The sequence below is a fragment of the Lethenteron reissneri genome, unplaced genomic scaffold, assembly GCF_015708825.2.
Source record: "Lethenteron reissneri isolate LAM-NWPU_2019-01 unplaced genomic scaffold, ASM1570882v1 scaffold_1845, whole genome shotgun sequence".
In the NCBI taxonomy this organism is placed as follows: Eukaryota; Metazoa; Chordata; class Hyperoartia; order Petromyzontiformes; family Petromyzontidae; genus Lethenteron; species Lethenteron reissneri.
In genome coordinates, this window is record NW_026891603.1 from 353,649 (window position 1) to 378,436 (window position 24,788).

At 47.1% G+C, this 24,788-nt stretch overlaps 1 protein-coding gene and 1 pseudogene across 6 annotated transcripts in view; both read left to right on the forward strand.

Moving 5' to 3' along the window:
- Positions 1–6,267, forward strand: part of LOC133339338 (E3 ubiquitin-protein ligase TRIM21-like) — a 31,568-nt pseudogene extending 25,301 nt beyond the window's left edge.
- A 290-nt stretch (positions 6,268–6,557) lies between these two features.
- Positions 6,558–24,788, forward strand: part of LOC133339337 (E3 ubiquitin-protein ligase TRIM21-like) — a 37,785-nt gene continuing 19,554 nt past the window's right edge. Inside the window, exons 1-3 of one of the 6 annotated variants that reach the window (XM_061547462.1) lie at positions 6,565–6,854; positions 15,308–15,611; positions 22,827–23,049. In XM_061547462.1, coding sequence (XP_061403446.1) covers positions 15,355–15,611; positions 22,827–23,049 — 480 coding nt within the window. In that variant the 5' untranslated portion in view covers positions 6,565–6,854; positions 15,308–15,354. Of the gene's footprint in view, positions 6,855–12,071; positions 12,397–12,417; positions 12,607–15,285; positions 15,612–22,826; positions 23,050–24,788 lie in introns of those variants that run through there. The other 5 variants (XM_061547460.1, XM_061547459.1, XM_061547458.1 and 2 more) reach the window with 5 other exon arrangements.

Below are 24,788 nucleotides of genomic sequence, written 5' to 3' on the forward strand. Positions count from 1 at the left end.
TCCAGCACCGTTGTTTGTCATTGTATCAAAACAGCATGAGCAGTCCACCAGCTAAGGGAGCCGATGACTAACCAATGTCCTTTCCGTGTGCGTTCTTCGTCCGAGAAGATTTCAGGAGCCCAACCCTTGATGAAGATTCACTCCACTACCAACTGGACGCAGACGATGGTGGCAAGGCCCTGAGCCTGTCTCGGCCCCTCAGGAGGCGGCGGGACGTGACGGAGGGCTGTGAGGCGTTCTCCTACTGGAGGCAGGCGCTGTGTGAGGAGGGCTACTTCTCTGGGTTACACTACTGGGAGGTGGACGTGAGCGAGTGCGACGGGTGGTGCGTGGGCATCTGCTGCGGGTCGATGGAGCGGAGGGGCAAAACCAGCGATGCGGAGCTGGGCGGAAATGCCGAGTCGTGGTGCATCGAATACAGAGACGATGATGATGACGAGGACGATGGCAACCTGAGTGCCTTTCATGACGCACTGCAAACCAACATTGAAATCAGCTGCGATGGTGGCCGTAGCGGCTGCCACATCGACAGGGTGGGCATTCTACTGGACTGTGACATGAACCGACTGTCATTCTACCATGTTTCACAGGCACGGGTCCACTTGCACACCTACTCTTACGTACAGTTCGGTGCTCCACTCTTCCCTGCGTTCAAAGTGCTAGACGGCAGCATCACAATAGCCTCGTGTCCACGCTCCTGTGCCGGCCTCTGCTAGGCTTCTCAGGAGAGGTGACGTGGACCCAGCATGAGAGCGCTGTGAGCCTTGCTGTGTAGGTTAATCGTTCAGGCACTGTTGCTCCCCTGGTTGATTACTGTCATAGATGTGCACTATTCACTTCACCGTGGACGTAGATTTATATAGACTCACATAACTATCCACAGACTCAGTTAAACATAAATAGACTCAAATATCGACCTATCGACACCCACAGATTCACATAGATACCCATAGACTCGCATATATACTCATAGACTTGTATACGTACCAACAGATTCACGTACAAATATACAGACTAATATAGATTACCAGAGATTTACATACACCCATATACTCACATAGATACCCACAGAGTCACATATAAATTAATAGACTCAAATATAGACCCATATGCTCACATAAATAACCACAGATTCATGTAGAAATCAATAGACTCACATAGATACCGATATATTCATATAGATACCCATAGACTCGCATATATACCCATATACTCACATAGAAAACAATAGACTCAAATATAAACTCATGGCGTCATACAGAGCCTCATATCTAGGTGGGAAGTTGTGCTCATATGGTTGGAATCTCGGTTCCCAGGCACAATTATATTATGTGTGTTTGTGGACCTAATGGAATGTTTGGTTGTGGAGGAGAGGCTCCCTTTCCTCTGTCATGAAATGGACCAGTACTGCCTGGACCTCTGAAATACAGGGTCTGGCTTCAAGCATCATGAGGGGTGGACAGTTCTCCACTCGGGGTAGGAAACTGCCAAACAACAGGGAGTGCCACTTCTTTTGACTAAGAAGCTGTAAGTTACAGGCTACAGTGGACTCACCTCCCCATCAACTAGAGGTGAGCAATGGGAATGGTTGCTTACGCTCCCACCAAAGATGAGCATCAGTAGAGAGATGCAGACAAAGCCGATGAGTCAGATGCCTTGTTTAACCTCCTGTCCAAGGTGCTTGCTAAAGTGCCCCCTCAGGATAGAGTCTTCCTGTTTGGTGACTTTAATGCCTGAGTGGGTCATGATTGGAGTGATCGGAAGGCATGGGTCAGATCAGCTCAATATTAACACGAAGAGGCTGCTAGACATCTGCGCAGCCGATGGGCTTGTAATTACCAACACCCTGTTCTGGAATCGGCGCATCTACATAACATAATGGATGCACGCCGGGTCCAAGCAAGAACATCTGCTGGACTATATAGGGCCTACCGTGGAGCTGATCTGCCCACTGACCATCGGTTTGTAATTTGTAGGATGTGCCTGCCATTCTTCTACTCCGGTGGTGGAACCCATTCACACACACAGTGGCCTGGTATCAGCTAGGTGAGGATAGTTGCAAGCAGCAATTTCAACATCGCTTGCAGCTGGGGTTGGCAGCATCCCCCATCCTGATGCGGAGGGGAAATGGGTGAGGTTCATGACTGTGGCTCATGCAGCTGCAATGGCTGCATTGAGTATGTAGTCAACACCTCCCCAGAGACCCCAGCTGAAGAAGGAGGTGTTCCAGCTGGTTGAGAGAAAACGATAGGCTGACTCCCGTCGTCTACAACATCCAATATCAGAGAATGAGGAGGCTTACCGCAGCCTTAGCTCGGAGATTCGAAGAGCCATGCAGTGCTGTAAGGATGAGTGGTGGCTGCGGTATGCTGACAGGATGGAATATGCCTCAGTCCGAATCACGAATAACTAAATCCATCATTAAAGTAATTTGCAGCACCTCACCTATTACTATCCTTAAGGGAAAGAACGGCGATCCAATCTCCGACCCCTTTGAACAGGTCTGTAGGTTTGGAGAGCATTTCTGTGTGGTCTTGGGGGAGAGTAATTTCCTCAGCCCAGACAACATCATGGGACAAGGTGGGGACGAACCTGACAGGGCTGCGGTGCCTAAAATATTGGCCGAAGTATCCACCCCTTCTGAGTGGTTAGCTGAAGTGTCAGCTGTGGTGGAAGTACGAGGAGTGATCAAAAGCGCCGGGCAGATACAATCTCCCAAGTGAAATGCTGGGGGAGGATGGCATCTGTGTGCAAACTACCCTACATGACATCATCACAAATGTCTGGACCACAGGAAGGGTTCCGCAGGATTGGAAGGATGCTATAGTTGCCCCCCTCTGGCAAAAATTAGTATTCAACATTGCCTTACCAGGCACGCTGAGGAGATGCTTGCAGAGCCCCAATGGGGTTTCAGGAAAGGGCTGTCCTGCACAGATGCCATATGTTCTGTCTGTCTGCTACAGCAGAGGTGTAGGGAATTCCCACAAGACCTACATCTCTGCTTTATTGACCTGATCAAGGCCTATGGCACCATTAAGAGGCCTGGGCTCTGTGCTGTTCTTCGTGCTTTCGGAGTCCCTGACTCTCTGCTCACAATCATTAAGAGCCTTCATGATGGTGGGCAGGCCCAGGTAAAGCTACATGGCTGGGAGTCAGAGCTGTTCCCAGTACACCTTTGGGTGCGACAGGGATGTCCTCTGGCTCCCACATTTAACATCATCTTTGATCACGTAGTTTGAGAAGCTTTATATGGCTGTACCAAATAAATTTCAATCTGGTACAGATACAATGGGAGGCTGATCGATGCTCAGGTGCGGTCGAGGGATGCCTCCCTATTGGTCAATCATGTTAAATATGCTGATGATCTGATGATTGCTGTTCACTCAGAGAAGGAGTTGGAGGCCCTGCTGCTTGACCTGGAGTGCGCTATTAAGTGTGCTACTAAGAGGTGGAGCCTTACTATCAGCCCCAGAAAAACTAGGCACCTATACTCTTTGGTTCTGGGTATTTTGTGCCATCAAACATTTCACTTCCTCAGCTCCCCATTCTTGACGGGGCGGTTGTGGAGAGAGTGGAGAGTTTTCCCTAATTGGGCAGTGTGCTTATTACCAGCTCCGGTTTGACAGCTGAGGTCTCCGAATTTGCCGGGCGGCACTATCTTTTCATCAGCTGAATAATGCTATGGGGAAGCTACCTGTTCTGTTGCTCCACACAAAGCTTCGGGTCTTCTCGGCCACAGTCATGCTCTTCTCTACGCTTGTGAAAGTGGACCCCTTTATTGGAACATATGCGTTGGTTAGAAACATGCAGCTGGCCTGCCAACGATCCATCCTGGGTTTAACCAGGCTGGATTGTGTGAGGGGCTCGCAAATCCTCGAAAGATCTGGATACATTCTCATCTGTGAGCTCCTCTGGCAGGTAAGGCTGTGTTGACTGACTCACGTAGTCCAAATGCCCAGCCATCGCATGGCCAAGCAACTTCTGTTTGACCAGATAGAGGAGGCTAAACGAGCATTTCCCGGCCTGTAGAAGAGATGGACTAATGCGGTTCGGGATGATGTTGCACTGATTGGACTTGCCAAAGACTCGTGCCAGCGGTGTTAAGATCAGCCTCGATATAAGAGGCTAGTGAAGGACAGTTGGAGGCAGTTGCCCTCAAACAACAATGGAGGACAGAGGAGCGATGCTCGCAACAACAAGCGGAGCGCCGGGTGGCTTAAATGCAGCAAGTTGGCACAGTATACATCTTCCAATTATCTCAGTCATTCAACCCATGGCACCTGCGTCTGTCAGCGAGCCTTCAACACTTCACGTGGCCTTACAGTGCACCTGGCTTGGTACAGGCGCCATGGTGACATCACCATCAGTTTGTGGTGAATGGCGGGTATTGGTAATGGTATAACAAATTGTGGGGAGCGGTATTGTAGTGGTTAGCGCCATAAATTACTAACCCGGCGACCAAGGTTCGATTCCCGCTCAAGGCCACCATCAGTGATGATTATTTGAACTGGTCCTCGGCCTCCCCTAGGTTGACACAGTCTCAAATGAGTACCTGGTGTAGTGTATAAATACTTCCACCAGGGAGACAAAGGCGGCTGATGTGGTGCTGGTCACCCACCCCTTCATGTGCCGTGCTGGTCCTCATATGTGCTACTCACCAACACCACTTATCTCAACAGTCTGTTGAAGGCTGCACGGGGTCTATTTGTCTTTGTAATGGACTAAATACCTGTGATACAACCGCTGCATTCAAGCTCTGCAAAGAGTTTTTGTTTTGTTTTTCGCGCATTTTTTTAAAGCACGATGTTCAATATTTGTTTTAATTCCTAGATTATACTCTCACGACCAGTGCTGTATTGTGATTCCAGCTTAACCAGTTTATTGTGGGTGATATCTTCTTGTGTAGATATAATGTACAAAAATAAGTTAAACTATAACCTTCCATCGCTACCCAGCAGTAGAGGTGTTCAATTCAAGTAAGTTGTTGGCCAACCTTAAACTAAACAAATTATTTTCCCAGCTAATACTCTGAACGTGTTATGTTGATTCTAAATGTGGAGGGAAAAACCGGAGAAAAATTCTCCCGACCACTACAGGGACAGAGAAATATACAACAGGCATCAGGGACGGGATTGAACCCACGACCTCCTGCATACTAGGCGAGGGAGATAACATCTACCTTGCCACTGCGGCGCCGCAACTGGAATGTTGGAAAAGCGTGTAAGGTTTTGAATTCTTTTTTATTCCCCACGTTTCGTTGGAGATTGCACACGGCATAATGAGGCATTCACAGCAGCTCTTTTTCGCGTGAAACAGCTTCCCGATCCACGTCAGTCAGTATGTGCTATGACGTCACAATGACAGCCATGTGGTACATTCTGATTTATTTTTTTATCGATGCGTCACAAGTCAGGGCCTTGAATAATCTTGATGTAACTATTTTATTCTTATCCGTTTTATCTCAGATGCCAGGCTACCTCATTCCACGAAGCACCGTTATGAGCTCACTAAAATAAAATCTCCTTCAGCAGATCGGAGGAAAAGTAACTGTACCCTGTCTACACAATATTGAATATGATCAATATTTTGTTGTCATCTGAAGGGAAAATGTACCTTCCATGTGTCTTTCCCAGATCGATGGCGTTCAAGGTCACTGCTTTTAAATTGCAAACATTTCCTTCACGGTATTCAGTTGGTGCCTCGGGGTGCTGTTAAAATTAAATAATAATAGCCTGCTTGGGCACTGCAACAACAACAGTGGCCCGGATAGATTTTGAGGACCATTAATGAGATTTAACAAAAAAATATTTTATTTTTGATGTTCCATAGTATATGCTGTGTATTGTCTCTGAACTGTGATTCTTAAATATGTTATTCTTAGTTTTGATGTTAGGTTAGTAACACGGAGTTAGACTGTTCTGCTCTCCAGTTTCCTCGGTGAAAAGTGTTGCCCAATCCTGGCCATCTTGCTCAAAAACGTACTGAAATAACCAACAATAATCAGAGTTGATTGCGGGCTGATTGGTTGTGCTTGGCAGGTTAGGTTAGTGGTTTGTGATTATTTTGAAGTATATTGTTTGTTATAAAGCTGACGTTTTAATGCCAGTATGACTCTATTTTAGTGTTAATTGGCTATTAATAGGGTTAATTAAATAATTGTTTTGGGGATTATCATTGAGGGATGGGTGATACAGTTTGATTGAAGAGGTTGTTGGTGTTTCCTTGCTATAATACACGATCAATTAATTTAATAAAAAAGTGGCTGGAGTTATTTGTTCCCATTGTGAATCTAGTGCTGAGTACTCTCGCGGTTTCATGGCAAGTTTATCAAGGTACAGAGGTCGGCCGATCGCACCCCCTGTGGCGGCTTGACCATTGACGGTTAACCGCGAGATTCCTGTACGCGCTGTAAAATCACTGGCCACTGTTATGCTGCTGCTGCAGAAGAACACGCGGTGCAATCTCGTCTTCATTTCGTCTTCATTTAATCTTCATTTCGTCACCGTCTAGCCTTCGACTCCGTCTTGTCTCGTCTCTACCTTTGTCTGCGCCTTCCTCTCCGTCTTGTCTCCGTCTTGTCTCCCAAGCAGTCCATTGCGGGTCCCAGGTCACGCAGTGTTCCCAGCCTCGATTGAGGAGGCAGTGAGGTTCAGCCGCCCGCGATTTGTCGTCCTGTAGTGTACAGAATTGTACACGGATACAGTATTGTACACTATATTATAATTTTTTTGTTTATACAGGGCTACTATCAAAGGTTTGGTCATGAAGCCATCCAGATATATAAACATAGACATAACTTCAACCGAGAAGATGGACACAAATTGAGCACTCATTGAAAGGATGTTATTTACCAGGTAAAACCTTAACTGCTTTACGGTTTGCCTTCATATCTGCATCTCCAGTTTCTTCAGCCTCCCTCCGGCATTTTGCCATGTATGTGTCTTAGCTTCAGCACTCCACTCCCCCTACCCCACACCCTCTCTTTCGCTCCTCACTGGCTCCTCCCCCCTTCTATTACCTATATAGTCTCTTGTCACGGCAGCCCTTTTGCCCACTTAAGCAATTGTTTTCTTGCTGTGGTTGTCCCACCTGATGACGGACGCTTGTGTTGCGCCCGAAACGTCGTTATTATATTTATTTTATTATTTATACCTACGTAACTTTACCGAAAGAACCAAGGAGTATGGATCCCTGCAGTCACGAAAACTTCAAATCTAGAATAAACCATGTTGCCTTTACGACAACGTCTCCATAAGAACTCACTACAGCTGCACAGGGCGGATGCCGAGACAGCCGAAAGTGGAACAAAACCTCGCTTCCTGAGTAGGGGGGTCACGACGCCACGGAACTCCCCATCACCACCACCACCACCACCCACAACGCCACCACCACCCACAACGCCACCACCATCATCATCACCACCATCATCATCATCACCACCACCACCATCATCATCATCACCACCACCATCATCATCACCACCATCACCACCATCATCACCACCACCATCATCATCCATCATCACCACCACCATCATCCATCATCACCACCACCATCATCACCACCACCATCATCACCACAATCATCATCACCACCACCATCATCATCACCACCACAACCACCACCATCATCATCACCAATATCATCATCCATCATCACCACCACCATCATCCATCATCACCACCACCATCATCACCACAATCATCATCATCACCACCACCATCATCATCATCACCACCACAACCACCACCACCATCATCATCACCACCATCATCATCCATCACCACCATCATCATCCATCACCACCACCATCATCCATCATCACCACCACCATCATCATCCATCATCACCACCACCATCATCACCACAATCATCCATTATCACCACCACCATCATCCATCATCACCACCACAATCATCACCACCATCACCACCACCATCATCATCCATCACCACCACCATCATCATCCATCACCACCACCATCATCATCACCACCCCAATCACCACCATCATCACCACCACCATCATCACCACCACCCACAACGCCACCACCACCACCCCCATCATCATCACGTTGGCCAGGAGATGTTAACTACCTCGCCTGGTCTACAGGAGGTCGGGGGTTCGATCCTGACCCTGACGACGCCTGCTGCTGCTGTAAATTTGGAGTCTGCATCTATCTCTCTCATCATCACGGTGGCGAGGAGATGTTAACTCCCTCGCCTGGTATACAGGAGGTCGTGGGTTCGATCCCGGACCCTGGCGATGCCTGCTGCTGCTATATTTGGAGTCTTCGTCTCTCTCATCATCATCATCACGGTGGCTAGGAGATGTTAACTACCTCGCCTGGTCTACAGGAGTTCGTGGGTTCGATCTCGGACCCTGACGATCTCTCTCTCTCACCGTGGTGGTCACTGCGTGGATTTTGTCTCCGGTCCTCTGGGTTTTCCCCGCCACATTTCAAAACGAACATCACCACTGCCGCCACGTGTTTTAGATTCCTTTGTCCGCTGCTATGAATGCGCTAGGGGTCGGCACGGTTTGAACCGACTCAAACTGGTTTCAAATTGAGCAAACCAAACCAAACTAGCGACGACTGAACCAAACCAAACCAAAACCAAACCAAACTAAGCTAAACCAAACCTCTTGAGTTGGCTTGAACCGAAAAGATGCGCGGCAAACAATATTCGCATTCAATACAAATATCAAGTGCATTAATCGCTAATTTCTACGCAGGCTTTCTTCATATTGAGATTCACTAGCAAGTACTGGACGACGATGTCGTCCACAGCCATCTCCTCAAGCTTGGCACGCCCAATGTCCTTGAACGCAGTGTGGTAGTTCAATGGCAGTGAAACCCCAACACTAGGCAACATCCGCGCCCACGAGCGCACACACATCTCGGCCTTGAACGTGCACTTGTGCAGGTTTGGTCGGTCGAGAAAGGAGCGCTTGGCGGCCGAGTTTGCTCTCTCGGAGGGCACGGACGACGCCGGGATAGGCAAATAGTCGAGGGCCACGCGTCGTAGGCGCGGGTACTTGCCGCCGTACAGCTTCCACCACTCGACGACGTCCATGCTCAGGTCCTGAGTCGGCTCAAGCAGGAAGCAGTCGACCTCGGAGGCGGCGCCGTCGTGAGCGTTGGGCGCGTAGACCATGTCAAAGAGGATGTTAATGCCACCACGCGGCGCCGCCTTCGGCGCCGCGTCCGTCGTCAACGCTGGGTAGCGCTGGTTGAGAATGTCCATCATCATGTCCTTGATATTGCTGTACTCGGCCTTTACAACCAACCAAACTAGTTTGAGCCGGTTCCACCCTGTCCGAGCCAACCCGAGTTGGTTTTCGTAGCCCCAAACCAAACCGAACCAGTTCAAACAGAGCCAAACCAAACCGATTTGGTTCGGTTCAAACCGCGGTTTGGTGGTTTGAGCCAAACCGTGCCGACCCCTAGAATGCGCTGAGGGGATCAGCCCACTTTTGTGATAGCCAGGGGGCCGTGTGGGGGCCGACGTCCACCCCCCTCCTCCTCATTGGCCGCCTCTCGCCGGCTTCCCCGCCAATCGAGTGATCGGCCCCACCCCATCCCACGCGCCAGCGCCCTCTCTGAGAGACATCGCTAAATCGGGCTGGCTCACCACCGCCCGGGGTTACCCCCGCGCACGCCCGCATACATCGCCACCAATGTGGGGGCGGCTGCGTGCACGCGCGCGCCCCTGCAAGGCGCTTGTTTCGCACAAAGGCCGGGCGCTTGAAAACGGCGGCGTGAATATGCGCGCGCGCCTCTGGGTGATTAAACTCTAATCTGCTCACACACAATGCTATTGTCGTTTGCTCGAACATGCGCGACTCACCCATGCACACTCAAATTACCAACACCGCATCGACGCCGCAGCCCCGCACTCACTCTCGCGCACACACCGTCCCCCCTAACCCCCCGCGCGCAGTCGCACCGCACGCAAATTGCAGATGCCATGCCGACGTTCTACCCACGTAACACAGGAATCACACTGCACCGATAACTCTGTATTCTTTGGGTCTTTCAGTAAAGTCACGTAGGTAGACAAAATAATAGATCACGACATTTTGATCACAATACAAGCAATCGTCATCAGGTGAGACAAATACAGCAGGAGTTCTTCTGTTGTATTTGTCTCGCCTGATGAATATGGATTCCTGTAGCCACAAAAGCTTAAAATCAAGATTGATGACGCTGTGGGCTCGCATGATATTGTTTTTCCGAGACCAAGGTACTCTGCAAACCTTCGGGCTAGGCTACTATCAATGGTCTGTTCATGAAGCCATCCAGATATACTGTATAAACATAGATATGACTTCAACCGAGAAGATGGATTCAAATTGAGCAATCATTGGAAGGACGTTATTAACCAGGTAAAGTCTTAGCTGACTGTGATGTTTCCATCATACCTGCCTATGTCAGCTGTTATTTCCGACTATCTGTGTCTCTCTCTTTGGATTGCACTCTCATGTTCACATCCTTGGATTGCACTCTCATGGTGCTAATCTCTCATTAACACTGCTGTTGTGCGCATATGCGGGTATGATACTCTTATACGGCGACGGCGACGGAAGCTCATTAATGGTAATCTCCCTCCCTAATCCCTCTCTCCCTAATCCCTCTCTCCCTAATCCCCCATTAACACAACTGAGGTGCTTGCTTCCGGGGGTGGACTTCCTTTATAGCTCAGACCCCGCTTGCTTGCCCATTGCCACATATATAGCCTTGTTGTAGCTGCTCTCTCGTTAGTTCAGCAGTTCCAATGCTGGATTATTTATCTTTTTTTCGCCTGAGGACGACCGCTTATGTTGCTATCGAAATGTCGTGATTTATTTTATTTTATACCTACGTGATTTTTCCGAAAGAACCAAAGAATATAAATACGTCGTTAAACCCGCCACCACTCAACACAACCAGCTTCATCGCCTGACGAGGCTGGTTGTAATTACCTGTGAAACATCACCGTACTCGAATGGTAAAGGTTATGGGTTTACGCTCCAACATACAACCGGTTAGTGCTGAACCAGTAACGAATTGGCACCACGTTTTGCTTACGTGACACAAACCCTTACTTATTGGCTAGTTTAACGACGTATTTATACTTACGCGATCTAACCCAAAACATGTCTTATGGATAATATTGGTCGCGAAATCCCAACTAGCACTACTACTGCGTGTTTCATCGAATAACAATTAAACTATTCAACGTTCCGTTTCTCGGTATGTTGTATTCATTTTCGGACACACCCAGTACATTGCAGTCAATTTAGAGCACCTTCTATGAAGCGTGCCGAGCATGGGGGTCAATGCATGTGAGATCATATTTATGTGCTGAGTTCAGACGTCCGTGGATTTTACATTCCCGAACTGGTCCGACGAGGTTCGTAAGGTAAATATTTCACAGTTGCCTGGGTTAGAATGAGTTAGGTTTTTTTACAATCCTGCCCAGTTGGCTCAACAGATCTAATAAATGAAGTCACATAGAGATACTCATCGAGACACTGAGATATGCATAGAGGATGTGTGAAAAGTGGGCTAGTATTTTCCCGATCCTGGCCCAGTTGGATAAAACAACTTAATAAATTAACTAACTAACATAGAGATACATAGAGAGACTCATAGAGACACATTGGGGCCGTCCATAAATGACGTCACGCACTTAGGGGGGGGGGGGGTTCAGACATTTGTGACGATGTGTGACGGGGGGGGTGAGAAATGTGACGTCACATCAAAATGTGCAACTTTAAATAAATATAGACAACACTTTCTACTTAATTAGACTTTTTAATAAATGTCTTCTCCTACAACATCAGAGTGCAGCGCCACATTAAATACGCACTACAATGACAATAGTTTAAAGCGATTTGAAGCAAGTTTTTTTTTTTGGGGGGGGGGGGGGCAGAGCTTTGTAACGTCATATTTGAGGGGGGGTCTGACTTTTTGTGACGCCGTGTGACGAGGAGAGGGGGGGGGTCAAAAATCGTATTACGTCATTTATGGACGGCCCCATAGCGATGTCTCGAGATTCAGCGATGTAGAGAGACTCATAGAGATACTTATACTCATAGAGATACTTTGCGATACAGAGAGACTCATAGAGATACTTAGAGGCTGAAAACTGGGCTGGGTTTCTACCAATTCTCACCCAGCCGGCTCAACGAAACTCAACAAACTAACGCGCAAGTGTTTAGTCTTCTGCTAAAGGTTGCTTAGATAGTGGGGTAGGGTGTAAAGGTGGGAGTGGAGGTGTTTTGGTCGCATAAATCCGCCGCCTCAAAGGACTTTGACTCCCCAGAGCAGAGTTCTGCATTCAGCCGCGAGCCTCGGGGCAGGGATCGTCGCCTGAGCGACTGCGCGTAGCGAGCAGGCGAGGGACTCAGGTGGGTGGCGGCGTTCTTTTACACGTGGAAATGAGACGATTCTATGATAACAGTAACAACAGTAGAGATGCTCAGACACGTACATGTAACGTGGCGTTCTTTTGGTTCCGGCTGAAATCACGGGGCCACGGTTGTATTTTAGTTGACAGCCGAAATAGTTGAACGTTTCAGCTCTGTCCTGTCTACTACCATCGTGCCGTCTGTGACGAGGTGGGACTGTCTGAGTGGTGCACTCTGTGTGTGTACTGCACTCTGTGTGTACTGTACTCTGTGTGTGTACTGCACTCTGTGTGTGTACTGCACTCTGTGTGTACTGTACTCTGTGTGTACTGTACTCTGTGTGTACTGTACTCTGTGTGTACTGTACTCTGTGTGTACTGTACTCTGTGTGTACTGTACTCTGTGTGTACTGCACTCTGTGTGTACTGTACTCTGTGTGTGTACTGCACTCTGTGTGTGTACTGCACTCTGTGTGTACTGTACTCTGTGTGTACTGTACTCTGTGTGTACTGTACTCTGTGTGTACTGCACTCTGTGTGTACTGTACTTTGTGTGTGTACTGCACTCTGTGTGTACTGTACTCTGTGTGTGTACTGCACTCTGTGTGTACTGTACTATGTGTGTACTGTACTCTGTGTGTACTGTAGTCTGTGTGTACTGTACTCTGTGTGTACTGTACTCTGTGTGTACTGTACTATGTGTGTACTGTACTCTGTGTGTACTGTACTCTGTGTGTGTACTGTACTCTGTGTGTACTGTACTCTGTGTGTGTATTGTACTCTGTGTGTGTACTGTACTCTGTGTGTACTGTACTATGTGTGTACTGTACTCTGTGTGTACTGTAGTCTGTGTGTACTGTAGTCTGTGTGTACTGTACTCTGTGTGTACTGTACTATCTGCGTACTGTACTATCTGCGTACTGTACTATCTGCGTACTGTACTCTGTGTGTGTACTGTACTTTGTGTATACTGTACTCTGTGTACTGACTGTACACTGTATATAATGTGGTGTAGTCTGTCTGTGTGTTGACTGTTTACACTGTAGACTGGTGTATTGTGTGTATGTGTACTGCCCGTGTAGTCTGTGTATAGTGTGTTGTGTACTCTGCGTGTGTTGTGTACTGTGTGTACACTATGTATAATGTGTGATGTATTGTGTGTGTACTGACTGTGTGTACACTGTATACTGTGGTATACTCCGTGTGTGTACTGACTGTGTATACTGTCCAGTGTACTGTTTTGTGTACTGACTGTGTGTACTTTGTGTATACTGTGTGGTGTACTGTGTGTGTGTGCACTGACCGTATGTACAGACTGAGTGTGGTATACTAACAGTATATATTATGTGTGTATTGTTGTTTTGTATTGTGTGTCGATATAATTATCTGACCCACAACTCTTTACGGGACATCTGTAACAAAGTGATTCATAGCTCCATCCGTATTACTCCTTCAGTTCATAAATACAGATCCTCATATTGTCTATAACAGCGGAGCCAAACCGGTTGATCGCGTTAACCAGTAACCCGAACTAATCGTAACCCGGCCAACAATTACGTGGCCTTGAGGGGTGGTGGTTTGACGGCTTCTTGTTCTGTGGCAGGGTCAGATTTAGGCCTCGGCTAAGCGAGCTCCAGCTAAGTCAGCCTACATTCATTAACGACGGGGCCCTCTTAAGTCTGAACAAAACTTACAATTGGACACACGTTGTACTTTTTTTACATAGCCCGTTGAAAAAGATATATCTTAGGGCCCCAGCATTGTCATAAACCGCCCATGCTTGGGGCTAGGTAGATGTTAACTACCTCGCCTGGGGTACATGAGGTCGTGAGTTCCATCCCGACCCTGACGATGCCTGCTGCTGTTTATTTGTAATTTTTCTCTGTCTCTCCCCGTAGTGGTCACTGCGTGGATTTTTCTCCGAGTTCTCCGGTTTTTCCCTCCCCTTTAGAATCAACGTGATGCGTTTAGAGTGTTTGGCTGCAGCTTTAAATCTCCACATAATGATGATGATAGCCACTTCGTTGAGCTATAATTTGTGGTGGCCAGGTCGCTTCTGAAAAAGATCTACACAGCTCAGTGGACCTTACCTGGTAAAATTAACATAGTTAAGTCTCTATGTATCTCTGCATTTCTATGCATATATGTGGTGTTTCTCTGTGTATCTGTGTGCTGTATTCATTCCGATATGATGGGGCCTCTTAAGCGACGTAGCTTAGGGCCCCAGCATTTTCATAACCTGGCCCTGTTCTACGGTGACATCGATCAATTAATCAGTTTTTGTTTTATTTGCTAATCTCGCCCTCTATTAAGCAGGCATCATTGCAGATTTCCCCGCACGTCCGTGTAGCATGGTTGTCTATTTACGGTGTGAAATACGTTTAATAAAAATGCATATACTCCTGTATGGTTCTCATTGCATATCTGTGCGTCTCTATGAATCTCTAGGCATTTTGATCACTGTAAATTTGGACGTGGTGATACGCTACCTCTTTGAGCTATAATTTGTGGCCAGGTTGCTTCTAAAAAAGAACTACATAGCCCGGTGAGCCTTACCTGGTGAAATAACGAAAAAGATAGTTCAGTTGAAAAATTTGTAAACGGGAAATTAAATAAATATTAAATAAAGAAGCAGATACAGGGTAGACGAGTCTGACCAGGTGCGTCTTGTACAGAGCACGGGAATTGAGCGCGACGCTCGACAAGTTTTGGGTGTCGCTATTGCAGATACGCAATTGCCTTTTGGAATAACAAATTTGAACTAAAGTTCAGCCATTCCGCAAACACCCTGGTGCTCAGCTGTTGTCGAGTAGCCCCACTTCTCCGGTGGACAGAACACATCTACTCAAAAATGTCTCCAAACTTTATTTTGTTGTTGTTGTCTATTTAGCCCACCTGTCCCACCTCGTTAGGATTTGCGGGAGCAGAGGGACAGCAGAGCGGATCGGCTCCACTTAGCATGGCAGCGGCGGCAGCAGCAGGTGGCCGGGACCGGGGCCTGGAGGAGGAACTGACTTGCTCCATTTGCCTGCAACTCTACGTCGACCCCGTGCTGCTGGGCTGCCCACACACCTTCTGCAGAGAGTGCATCGTGAGCGCGTGGCGCGACGGTGCCTGTGCCTGCCCCGAGTGCCGCAGGGTCTTGCCCTTTGGCTCCAAGGAGGAGATGCGGCTGCAGCTCGTGAAAAACTTCAAGCTGGCCAGCATCGTGGACAGGTCCTGGTCCCCGGAAAAGATAGTTAGTTGGTTAGTTGGTGGGTTAGTCCATTGGTTTAGTAAATTACATTTGTTGAGCCAGCTGGCTCGTATTGGGAAAAATTTAGCCCACTTTTCACCCAGTCTCTGTCGATCCTATGTGTCTCTGTATACCTCTTTGAGTCTCCCATGTGTCTATATGTACAGTGAGGGAAAAAAGTATTTGATCCTCTGCTGATTTTGTACGTTTGCCCACTGACAAAGAAATTATCAGTCTATAATTTTAATGGTAGGTTTATTTGAACAGTGAGAGACAGAATAACAACAAATCCAGATAAACGCATGTCAAAAATGTGAAAAATTGATTTGCATTTTAATGAGGGAAATAAGTATTTGACCCCTCTGCAAAATATGACTTAGTACTTGGTGGCAAAACCCTTGTTGGCAATCACAGAGGTCAGACGTTTCTTGTAGTTGGCCACCACGTTTGCACACATCTCAGGAGGGATTTTGTCTCACTCCTCTTTTGCAGATTTTCTCCAAGTCATTAAGGTTTCGAGGCTGACGTTTGGCAACTCGAACCTTCAGCTCTCTCCACAGATTTTCTATGGGATTAAGGTCTGAAGACTGGCTAGGTCACTCCAGGACCTTAATGTGCTTCTTCTTGAGCCACTCCTTTGTTGCCTTGGCCGTGTGTTTTGGGTCATTGTCATGCTGGAATACCCATCCACGACCCATTTTCAATGCCCTGGCTGAGGGAAGGAGGTTCTCACCCAAGATTTGACGGCCCCGTCCGTCGTCCCTTTGATTCGGTGAAGTTGTCCTGTCCCTTTATCAAAAAAACACCCCCAAATCATAATGTTTCCACCTCCATGTTTGACGGTAGGGATGGTGTTCTTGGGGTCATAAGCAGCATTCCTCCTCCTCCAAAAACGGCGAGTTGAGTTGATGCCAAAGAGCTCCATTTTGGTCTCATCTGACCACAACACTTTCACCCAGTTGTCCTCTGAATCATTTAGATGTTCATTGGCAAACTTCAGACGGGCATGTATATGTGCTTTCTTGAGCAGGGGCACCTTGCGGACGCTGCAGGATTTCAGTCCTTCACGGCGTAGTGTGTTACCAACTGTTTTCTTGGTGACTATGGCCCCAGCTGCCTTGAGACCATTGACAAGATCCTCCCGTGTAGTTCTGGGCTGATTCCTCACTGTTCTCATGATCATTGCAACTCCACGAGGTGAGATCTTGCATGGAGCCCCAGGCCGAGAGAGATTGACAGTTCTTTTGTGTTTCTTCCATTTGCGAGTAATCGCACCAACTGTTGTCACCTTCTCACCAAGCTGCTTGGCGATGGTCTTGTATCCAATTCCAGCCTTGTGTAGGTCTACAATCTTGTCCTTGACATCCTTGGAGAGCGCTTTGGTCTTGGCCATGGTTGAGAGTTTGGAATCTGATTGGTTGATTGCTTCCATGAACAGGTGTCTTTTATACAGGTAACAAGCTGAGATTAGGAGCACTCCCTTTAAGAGTGTGCTCCTAATCTCAGCTCGTTACCTGTCTAAAAGACACCTGGGAGCCAGAAATCTTTCTGATTGAGAGGGGGTCAAATACTTATGTCCCTCATTAAAATGCAAATCAATTTATAACATTTTTGACATGCATTTTTCTGGATTTTGTTGTTGTTATTCTGTCTCTCACTGTTCAAATAAACCTACCATTAAAATTATAGACTGATAATTTCTTTGTCAGTGGGCAAACGTACAAAATCAACAGGGGAATAAATACTTTTTTCCCTCACTGTATCTCTGAGTCGCAATACATGTCTATGAGTCTATGTATCCCTTTCTTCTTTTGTATGGCATTTTTGGGACAGCAACAGATTACAATTGATTTCGAGATTTAATGTTGATTCGACTTCTTCAGGAGTAGCCGCATGGATTTGTTTCAGATCGCCGTTGAATGATCTGATATGTTGCGCGGTCTGAGATCTTGCACCACAGTCACAAACTGGACTCTTGTTAATTTTCTATTTGTGAAGAAAGTGTCCACATTTCCATGGAGTGTCCGGATCTGATTCAAGGAGAACCAGATCTTCTTCGGTAGATGAGATCCTGTTTGGAGGATTGCAGGGCCGCTGATGATGGATTTCTGCAAGATTTTGGTGTTTGCCCAAGTTTCCGCTCATCGTGCTTTGGTGGTCTTGTCATCATCATGTATGTTCTTTGCATATTACAAGAAAGGTTTTCTTGATTTGAGCCTGTGTGGTGGGGGCATGGAGATGTCTTTGTTTATTGGGAGGTTTGGATTTATGATAGCCTTGCAATACTCCCTCACAGATGCAGCATTGCGACAGAGCTGTGGAGGATCGATATTTGCGAGGACCGAAAGCCACGGCAACGGTGTGCTCTTTAGCATCCCTGAGATGACCCTCATGGATGCATTTTTGTGCCCACCAGCTTTGTGTGCATGCTTTTATTCCAGGCTAGGGCACAATATCCTGCCGCAGAGAAGACTAGTGCTGTGGTGGCCGTCCGGAGTGTTGTTGCCTTTGCTCTCCATGTTCCGGCCAGTTTATGCACGAGATTAACTCGCGATTTTGTTGTTACAGCAGCATTCTGCAGGTTTTGTGGAAGGTGAGGCTGCTGGCAAGAGTTACACCGAGGTATTTGATGTACTTGTCGTGCTGGACCTCTTCGCCACAGAAAGTGACGGCCAGTTTCTGGTTGGCGCTTGCATTGTTCAGATGGAATAATGTTATAACAGTGTTCCTTGGGTTTGGGCGGAGCCTCCAGTACTTCAAGTACGTTTTGAGTTTCTTGAGGTCTCCGCACAGGTCACTTTTGACCTCAATTTTGAGTCATTCTTTGGACGGCAAGTGCTAGGTCATCGGCGTAGCCAAATTTCCGGCCGTCGGTGACAGGGAGGTCACATATCTATGTATGTTAAAAGTGCCACAGCAAGCACTGATCCTTGTGGGAGCCCGTTACTGAGGAAGCGGGCTCTGCTGACAGTGTTCTCTAGGTGGACATGGTATGGCTGGTTGGACAGTAGTGATGATAGAAGTCTGAGGGTCTACTGGCATCGGATGACCTTAGCTTTAGCACGAGGCCTTCCCACCATACTGTGTCATCGGCCAGTGATAGGTCTATGAAAGCGGCTCCTGTGATTTTTTGCACTGGTAGCCAGCTTCAATGTGTGTGGTGAGTGCCAACACTTGATAGCAAATGCTGTGGCCAGGGTGGAAGCCAGCCTGTTCAGTTGGTATAGTTTCCTCGAAGATCGGTGACCTACAGGTCAGTAGCATCCTCTATAGGAGTCTGTACACTGTAAAAAGCAGGGATATGGGGCAGAACTTATTTGGGTTTGCGGTTGACTTCCGGAATGGCAATGATCTTCATTTGTCGCCATTTTTGGGAATTTGCCTGAGGAAATTATGTCTGAAAACAATCTAGCCAGCCAATGGCATCCTTTTTGGCCAAGGTGTTTAAGAAACTTGGGATAAATCCCATTTAATCTTGTGGCCTTTCCTGATCTAGTGGCTTTTATAGCATCAATGACCTCTTCTTCATTGAAGGGGGATAACAAGGCTGTTGTCGGTGCACATTCTGCTATTAATTGGTGGAGTTTTTATTTCACTCGCTGTCTTTGCCGATCTGTAGAGATCTTTCCATTCAATAGCATCTGTGTGGCGATGGCATTGATGGGCACATTGGCGGTCTTGTGTCTCGGTGGTGGTGCTGCTCCTTGGTGTCTCAGGAGACAGCAGGCTTTATGGCTTGAGTGTGTGAAATCTAATGACTCCATCGCTTCTGTCCACCTTTGGCTCTGAGTTTCCTGACTCTGTATTTCTGGAGTAGGGACTTGCTTTGTCCTTTCCAGCATGGAGTGTATTCTGCCAAGTAACCCCATGGAATTTGTGAGTGGGCTGCTTGAGCATAATCTTGGTGAAACGTTCATAGTTTTCTGACTTTGTTGGATTCTGGGAGACAGTGCATACGATGTCTTCAATAAAATATTTCCAGTTGCCCTTTCTTAAGTTGCATCGTGGCACAGGGGTGGACGTGATCATCAGAATTTTGACCCCGATGTGCACCAAGCCTGGCCTGTGCTAACTGTTCGGGAATTGTCTAGAACCATTCTAGAAGCACACAGCGGTTCACCCGAACAGGAACACGACACAAAGCACGGGTAAGGGTTTGAATCCATCTTCCATCGTGCGGAATGGAAGGTGCCTTGATCTTTAGCATCAAACAGAATGAACAGATAACTAGTTGCTGCCCAGTCGATGACCCATTCTTCACAGGTTTCATTGGTTGAATACACCAGGCCATGTGATGGCTGTTGAAGTCACCTGCGAAAACCGCGGGATGGGTCGCAGCAGGCAGCATGTTTGGGCTCCATGTGGTTCTTGGAGGTTTATATACATTTATCACAGATACATAATTGATTTTGACGATGATGATGGATGTCGGTATGTTGTTTTCTGCGTTCGTTGTGGTGAGGTCCTTGAAATGGAATTTCACGTGGCGTCGGTAGTCCCTGCTTGGGATGGTGGTAGCTGGCAGGAATTTTCATTTTTGAGGCTCTCGTCGTCAGCTGTACAGGAGTTTCTTGGAGCAGGAGCACGTCGAGCCATCTGGATTGCGAGGAAATGTCCCAGCAAGTCGCACTTCGGCCTTGATATATACTTCTACATTTAGATAGCAGAAACGTAGTGACGGCCCTATTCTGTGGTAAGTTTGGCAATGAAAAGGATCTTTGGTGTTGTAATCCTGATCAGGAGGGCCATTTTGACATTCAATCACTGGGATGATAACATCAGTTTGTGACAAGCACGTTACAGTGCAGACCATGGGTAGATTGCCATCTTCTCCACCTATGTATCTCGTTTAGTCTCTATGTATCTCTTAGTCTCTGTATCTATTAATTTCCTATGTATCCCTAATGAGTCTCTATGTATCTCAATATATATGTATCTCATCTCGATGAGTCTGTTTAACACGTAGGCTTTCGCGACCAATATACTCCATAATACAGGTTTTTTTGGGTTAGATCACGTAAATCTATAAATGTGTCTTTAAACCCGCCACCACCTGACACAGCCAATTTAGTAAGGTTTGTCACATAGACAGAACATGCCAATTCGTTACTAGTACAGCACACAACATTTACAAGCTGAGTACTCAGATTGTAAATGTTGTGGTTTTGCTCGCCAACACACCAGTGTGCTGTGTTAGTAACAAATTGGCATGTTCTTTTTACTTGACAAACCTTACTAATTGGATGTGTCGGGTGGTGGCAGGTTTTACGACATATTTATGTATTTGCTCTATGAGTCTCTATTACATCTCTATGTATCCCTATGAGTCTCTGTATCTTTATGAGTATCTAAATATCTTTATCTCTACGAATCCATACGTATCTCTACGTATCTTTATGAGTATTTATGTATCTATGTGGCTCTGAATCCATATGTATCTTTATGAGTCGGTTAGTTTATTAAGTTTGCTGAGCCAGCTGACCAGGATGTGGCAAAACCCATCCCACTTTTCACCCAGAAAACTGAAGAGCAGCATATACTAAGCATTACTCACCTTACATTAAAACTGACAACATTTCAGAATCAGAGTTAAAATTAAACAACACTACTTCCTAGGATATGTTAATTCGAAATGGTTATTTTCTCTCTATTTCTGTATGGTGCTCTGAAGCCCTATTTTGGGTCTGCTGCGCCTTATATACACGTTCATAGTAATAATAAAGAGTGACCAAGGTAAAAGTAAGAAAACGGTTACACCTTCTTTGGTGCAACCAAATGATGCAGGCATTGATGGGAAGGAAACTGGCACTATTTGGACAGAATAGTGCCAGTTTTAGGATGGACAACAACAACATTTTAAAGTGTGGTGTTGTTGTTTGAGGAAAATTTTAAGGAACCGGAAAGAGTGAAAGACAAAAACAGAGAATGGATTGACGACGACTTTATAAGAGATTGGTGCTGAAAAGACATGGCACTATTGGAGTCATATTGGCACTACAAGATGAAGAAAAGTGGAAAGTAATGACTGTTTCAGTGGACACCTACTATGGGGGCTATCAACCCATGGATGATGATAAATAATTGTAAAAAGCATCAAATTACAGAGGTAGGCTTATGACATTTTTCGTGATTTATAACACGTTGTGGATTTACAGAACAGGCATGATGCTCCCACATCTTAAGACGCTGCTGTGTAGAAACAGAGCAAGTACGCAACCCACAACATGCTGTATACCATAATTAAGGTTTTTTAGGGTTAGATCGCGTAAATATAAACGTGTCGTTAAACCTGCCACCGCCCAACACAGCCAATTAGTAAGGTGCGTCACGTAAACAAAATGTGCCAATTCGTTACTAGTTCAGCACACTGGTGTTTTGGAAAGTAATCCCACAACATTTACAAAATACCATGTATGTATGTATAACCACTTTCACACCGTACATAGCCAACCGTGCTAATTGGAGGTGATGGGGGAAGGACAACAAACTAAACTAAAAAAAACTCCCGGTCTCTGGAGTTGTCATCTGGTTAAACAAATTATACTTGTAACCTGAAACTGTCTTTTGTCTCGCGAGTCCCTACTCATGTTTCGTGACAGTACAATACTAAACGAAACTCTTTTACATTTTACCAGATAAGGCCCACTGAGCTATATAGCTTTTTTTCAGAAGTGACCTGTCTATAACAAATGAATGCTCAACCAACTGGATTATCATCACGTGCAAATTCATAGCAGAAGTCAAATACTCTAAGCTCATGATTGTTGATTCTAAACGTAGAGGGGGGAAAAATGGAGGACCCGGAAAAAAATCCATGAAACCACTACGGGAGAGAGAAGCAGACTCCAAATATACAGAAGCAACCACTGTCAGGGTATGGGATCGAACACACGACCTCCTGCATACCAGGCAGGGTAGTTAACATCTCTGCACCGCGATACCCCAGTGTTTGTTGTTATAAATGCAGAGGGGAAAACTGGACAACCAAGGAAAAATCCATAAGACCACAGGGAGAATGAACACCCACACTCTAAATGTATAGCAGATTTCGGGGTCGGGATCAAACCCACGACCTCCTGTGCACCAGCTGAGATAGTTAACATCTTGCCACCGTGGTGCCCCAATGTGGACAATTGAGCTACGGGAGATATAGCCGCTATTCACGGTCGCTCAGTGAAGACTGTTTGTACCAATAGGTTCTCAAGTCTCAGCCCGGAGGGGGAACGGCCGCGGAAGGAGCTCAACCCGAGCTTGGCACTAGCGAGGCCCCCGAATCTGGACCTCTGTGCTCAGCATGGCAAGGCACTTGTCATGTTCTGCCAGGAGCATGGGGCGTCTGTGTGCGCCGACTGTGTCACGAGCGGTGCACACCGGGGCCACAAGCTCACGTCAACAGAGGAGGCTGATCGGCAGGCAAAGGTGAGGTGCTCTGAACACGGCAACCGCGTGGTGATGGTGGTGGTGATGATGGTGGTTGTGGTGTTGATGATGGTGGTGATGGTGGCGATGGTGGCGATGGTGGTGGTCGTGATTGTAGTGGTGTTTGTGGTGATGGTGGTGGTACCGACAATGGTGGTGGTAGTGGTGGTGATGTTGGTGCTGGACGGTAATGGTATGGTGAGCAGTGCCATGTGCGGAGGGCGAATTTAAATTTGCCATTTTCCTCATGGTGTTTGTAGCCACCACAGCGTCCAAAGTGGGCTCTGGACAGATGCAAGGGGCTGGTAACCTCTCCACATTCAATTACCACTAATCCACAAAAAAATATATACAGCTAAGCTGTCCCAGGGGGGACAGTCATCTATGATGTCTCCTGTCCAAACTTACATTTGGTGGAGCCAGGAGATTGAATCCTTACCCTTGGGGTCCCTATAGAAACAGCAAAAAGCCACTGCGGGTGGCCACCTGGAATGTTCAAACGCTCACTGCGGAGGAGAGGATGTCACTCTTCTGTCGGGAGCTTGACCGGTACCGCCTGGATCTCTGTGGTATTTAGGAGGTCCAGTGGACCGGCTTTGGCTCCTGCCACCATGAGGGTTAGACAGTCCTCTACTCGGGGCAGGAGACTGCCAAACAACAGGGAGTGGCTCTTCTTCTGAACAAAATAATGAATGGGGCATGGGAGTGTGGCAGTGAGGTGTGGGAAGCTGTACGCCCCAGACTACTTTGGGTTCGCCTTCCTATCAACCAGAGGCGAGGAGTGGAGGACGTGGTTACTTATGCCCCCACCGAAGATGAACATCAGTGGAGGGATGCCAGCAAGGCCGATGAATCAAATGCATTTTATGACCTGTCACAGGTGCGAGCTAAAGTGGCCCCTCGAGATAGAGTCATCCTGTTGGGTGACTTTAATGCCCGAGTTGGTCATGATGCTGGCACCAGGTCTGGATTGATTTGAAGGCATTGGCCGGGTTAGCACAATAACATCGGTAGGAGGCTGCTTGACTTTTGTGCAGCCCATGAGCTTGTAATTACCAACACTCTGCTCCGGCATCGGCGCATCCACACAACATAATGGATGCACGCCAGGTCAAAGCAAGAACATCTGCTGGACTAGGATAGTGACGGAACAGTGGATGCAGACCCATGTCCTTTGCACCAGGACCTACTTTGAAGCTGATCTGCCCACTGATCATAGACTTGTCATCTGTAAGATGCACCTGCATTTTTCCACTCTACTTTTGGGTGTATACCCAGGACCCCATTCAAACACACAATGGCCTGATCTCAGATAGCTGATGAAAGTTGCAAGCGAGATTTTCATCATTGCTTTCAGCTGAGGTTGACCTCGTCCCCCACTCCTCATGATGCCGAGGGGAAATGGTTGAGGTTAAGGACTGTGGCTCATGCAGCTGCAATGGCTGCTTTAGGTACATTGTCCAGACCTCCCCAGAGACCCTGGCTGACAGGGAGGTGTTCAGGCTGTCTGATAAAAAGCACCAGGCCCACTCACCGCCTATAGCATCCCACATCAGAGAATGAGGAGGCTTACCTCAGCCTTCACTCGGAGGTTCGGAGAGCCATGAGGCGCTGCAAGGATGGGTGGTGGTCGCGGGTTGCTGAGGAGATGGAGTCTGCCTCAGTAGCTCGCAACCACAAATCACTCTAACTCCATCAAAAACGTCACTTGCAGTCTTACACCTATCACTATCATTAGG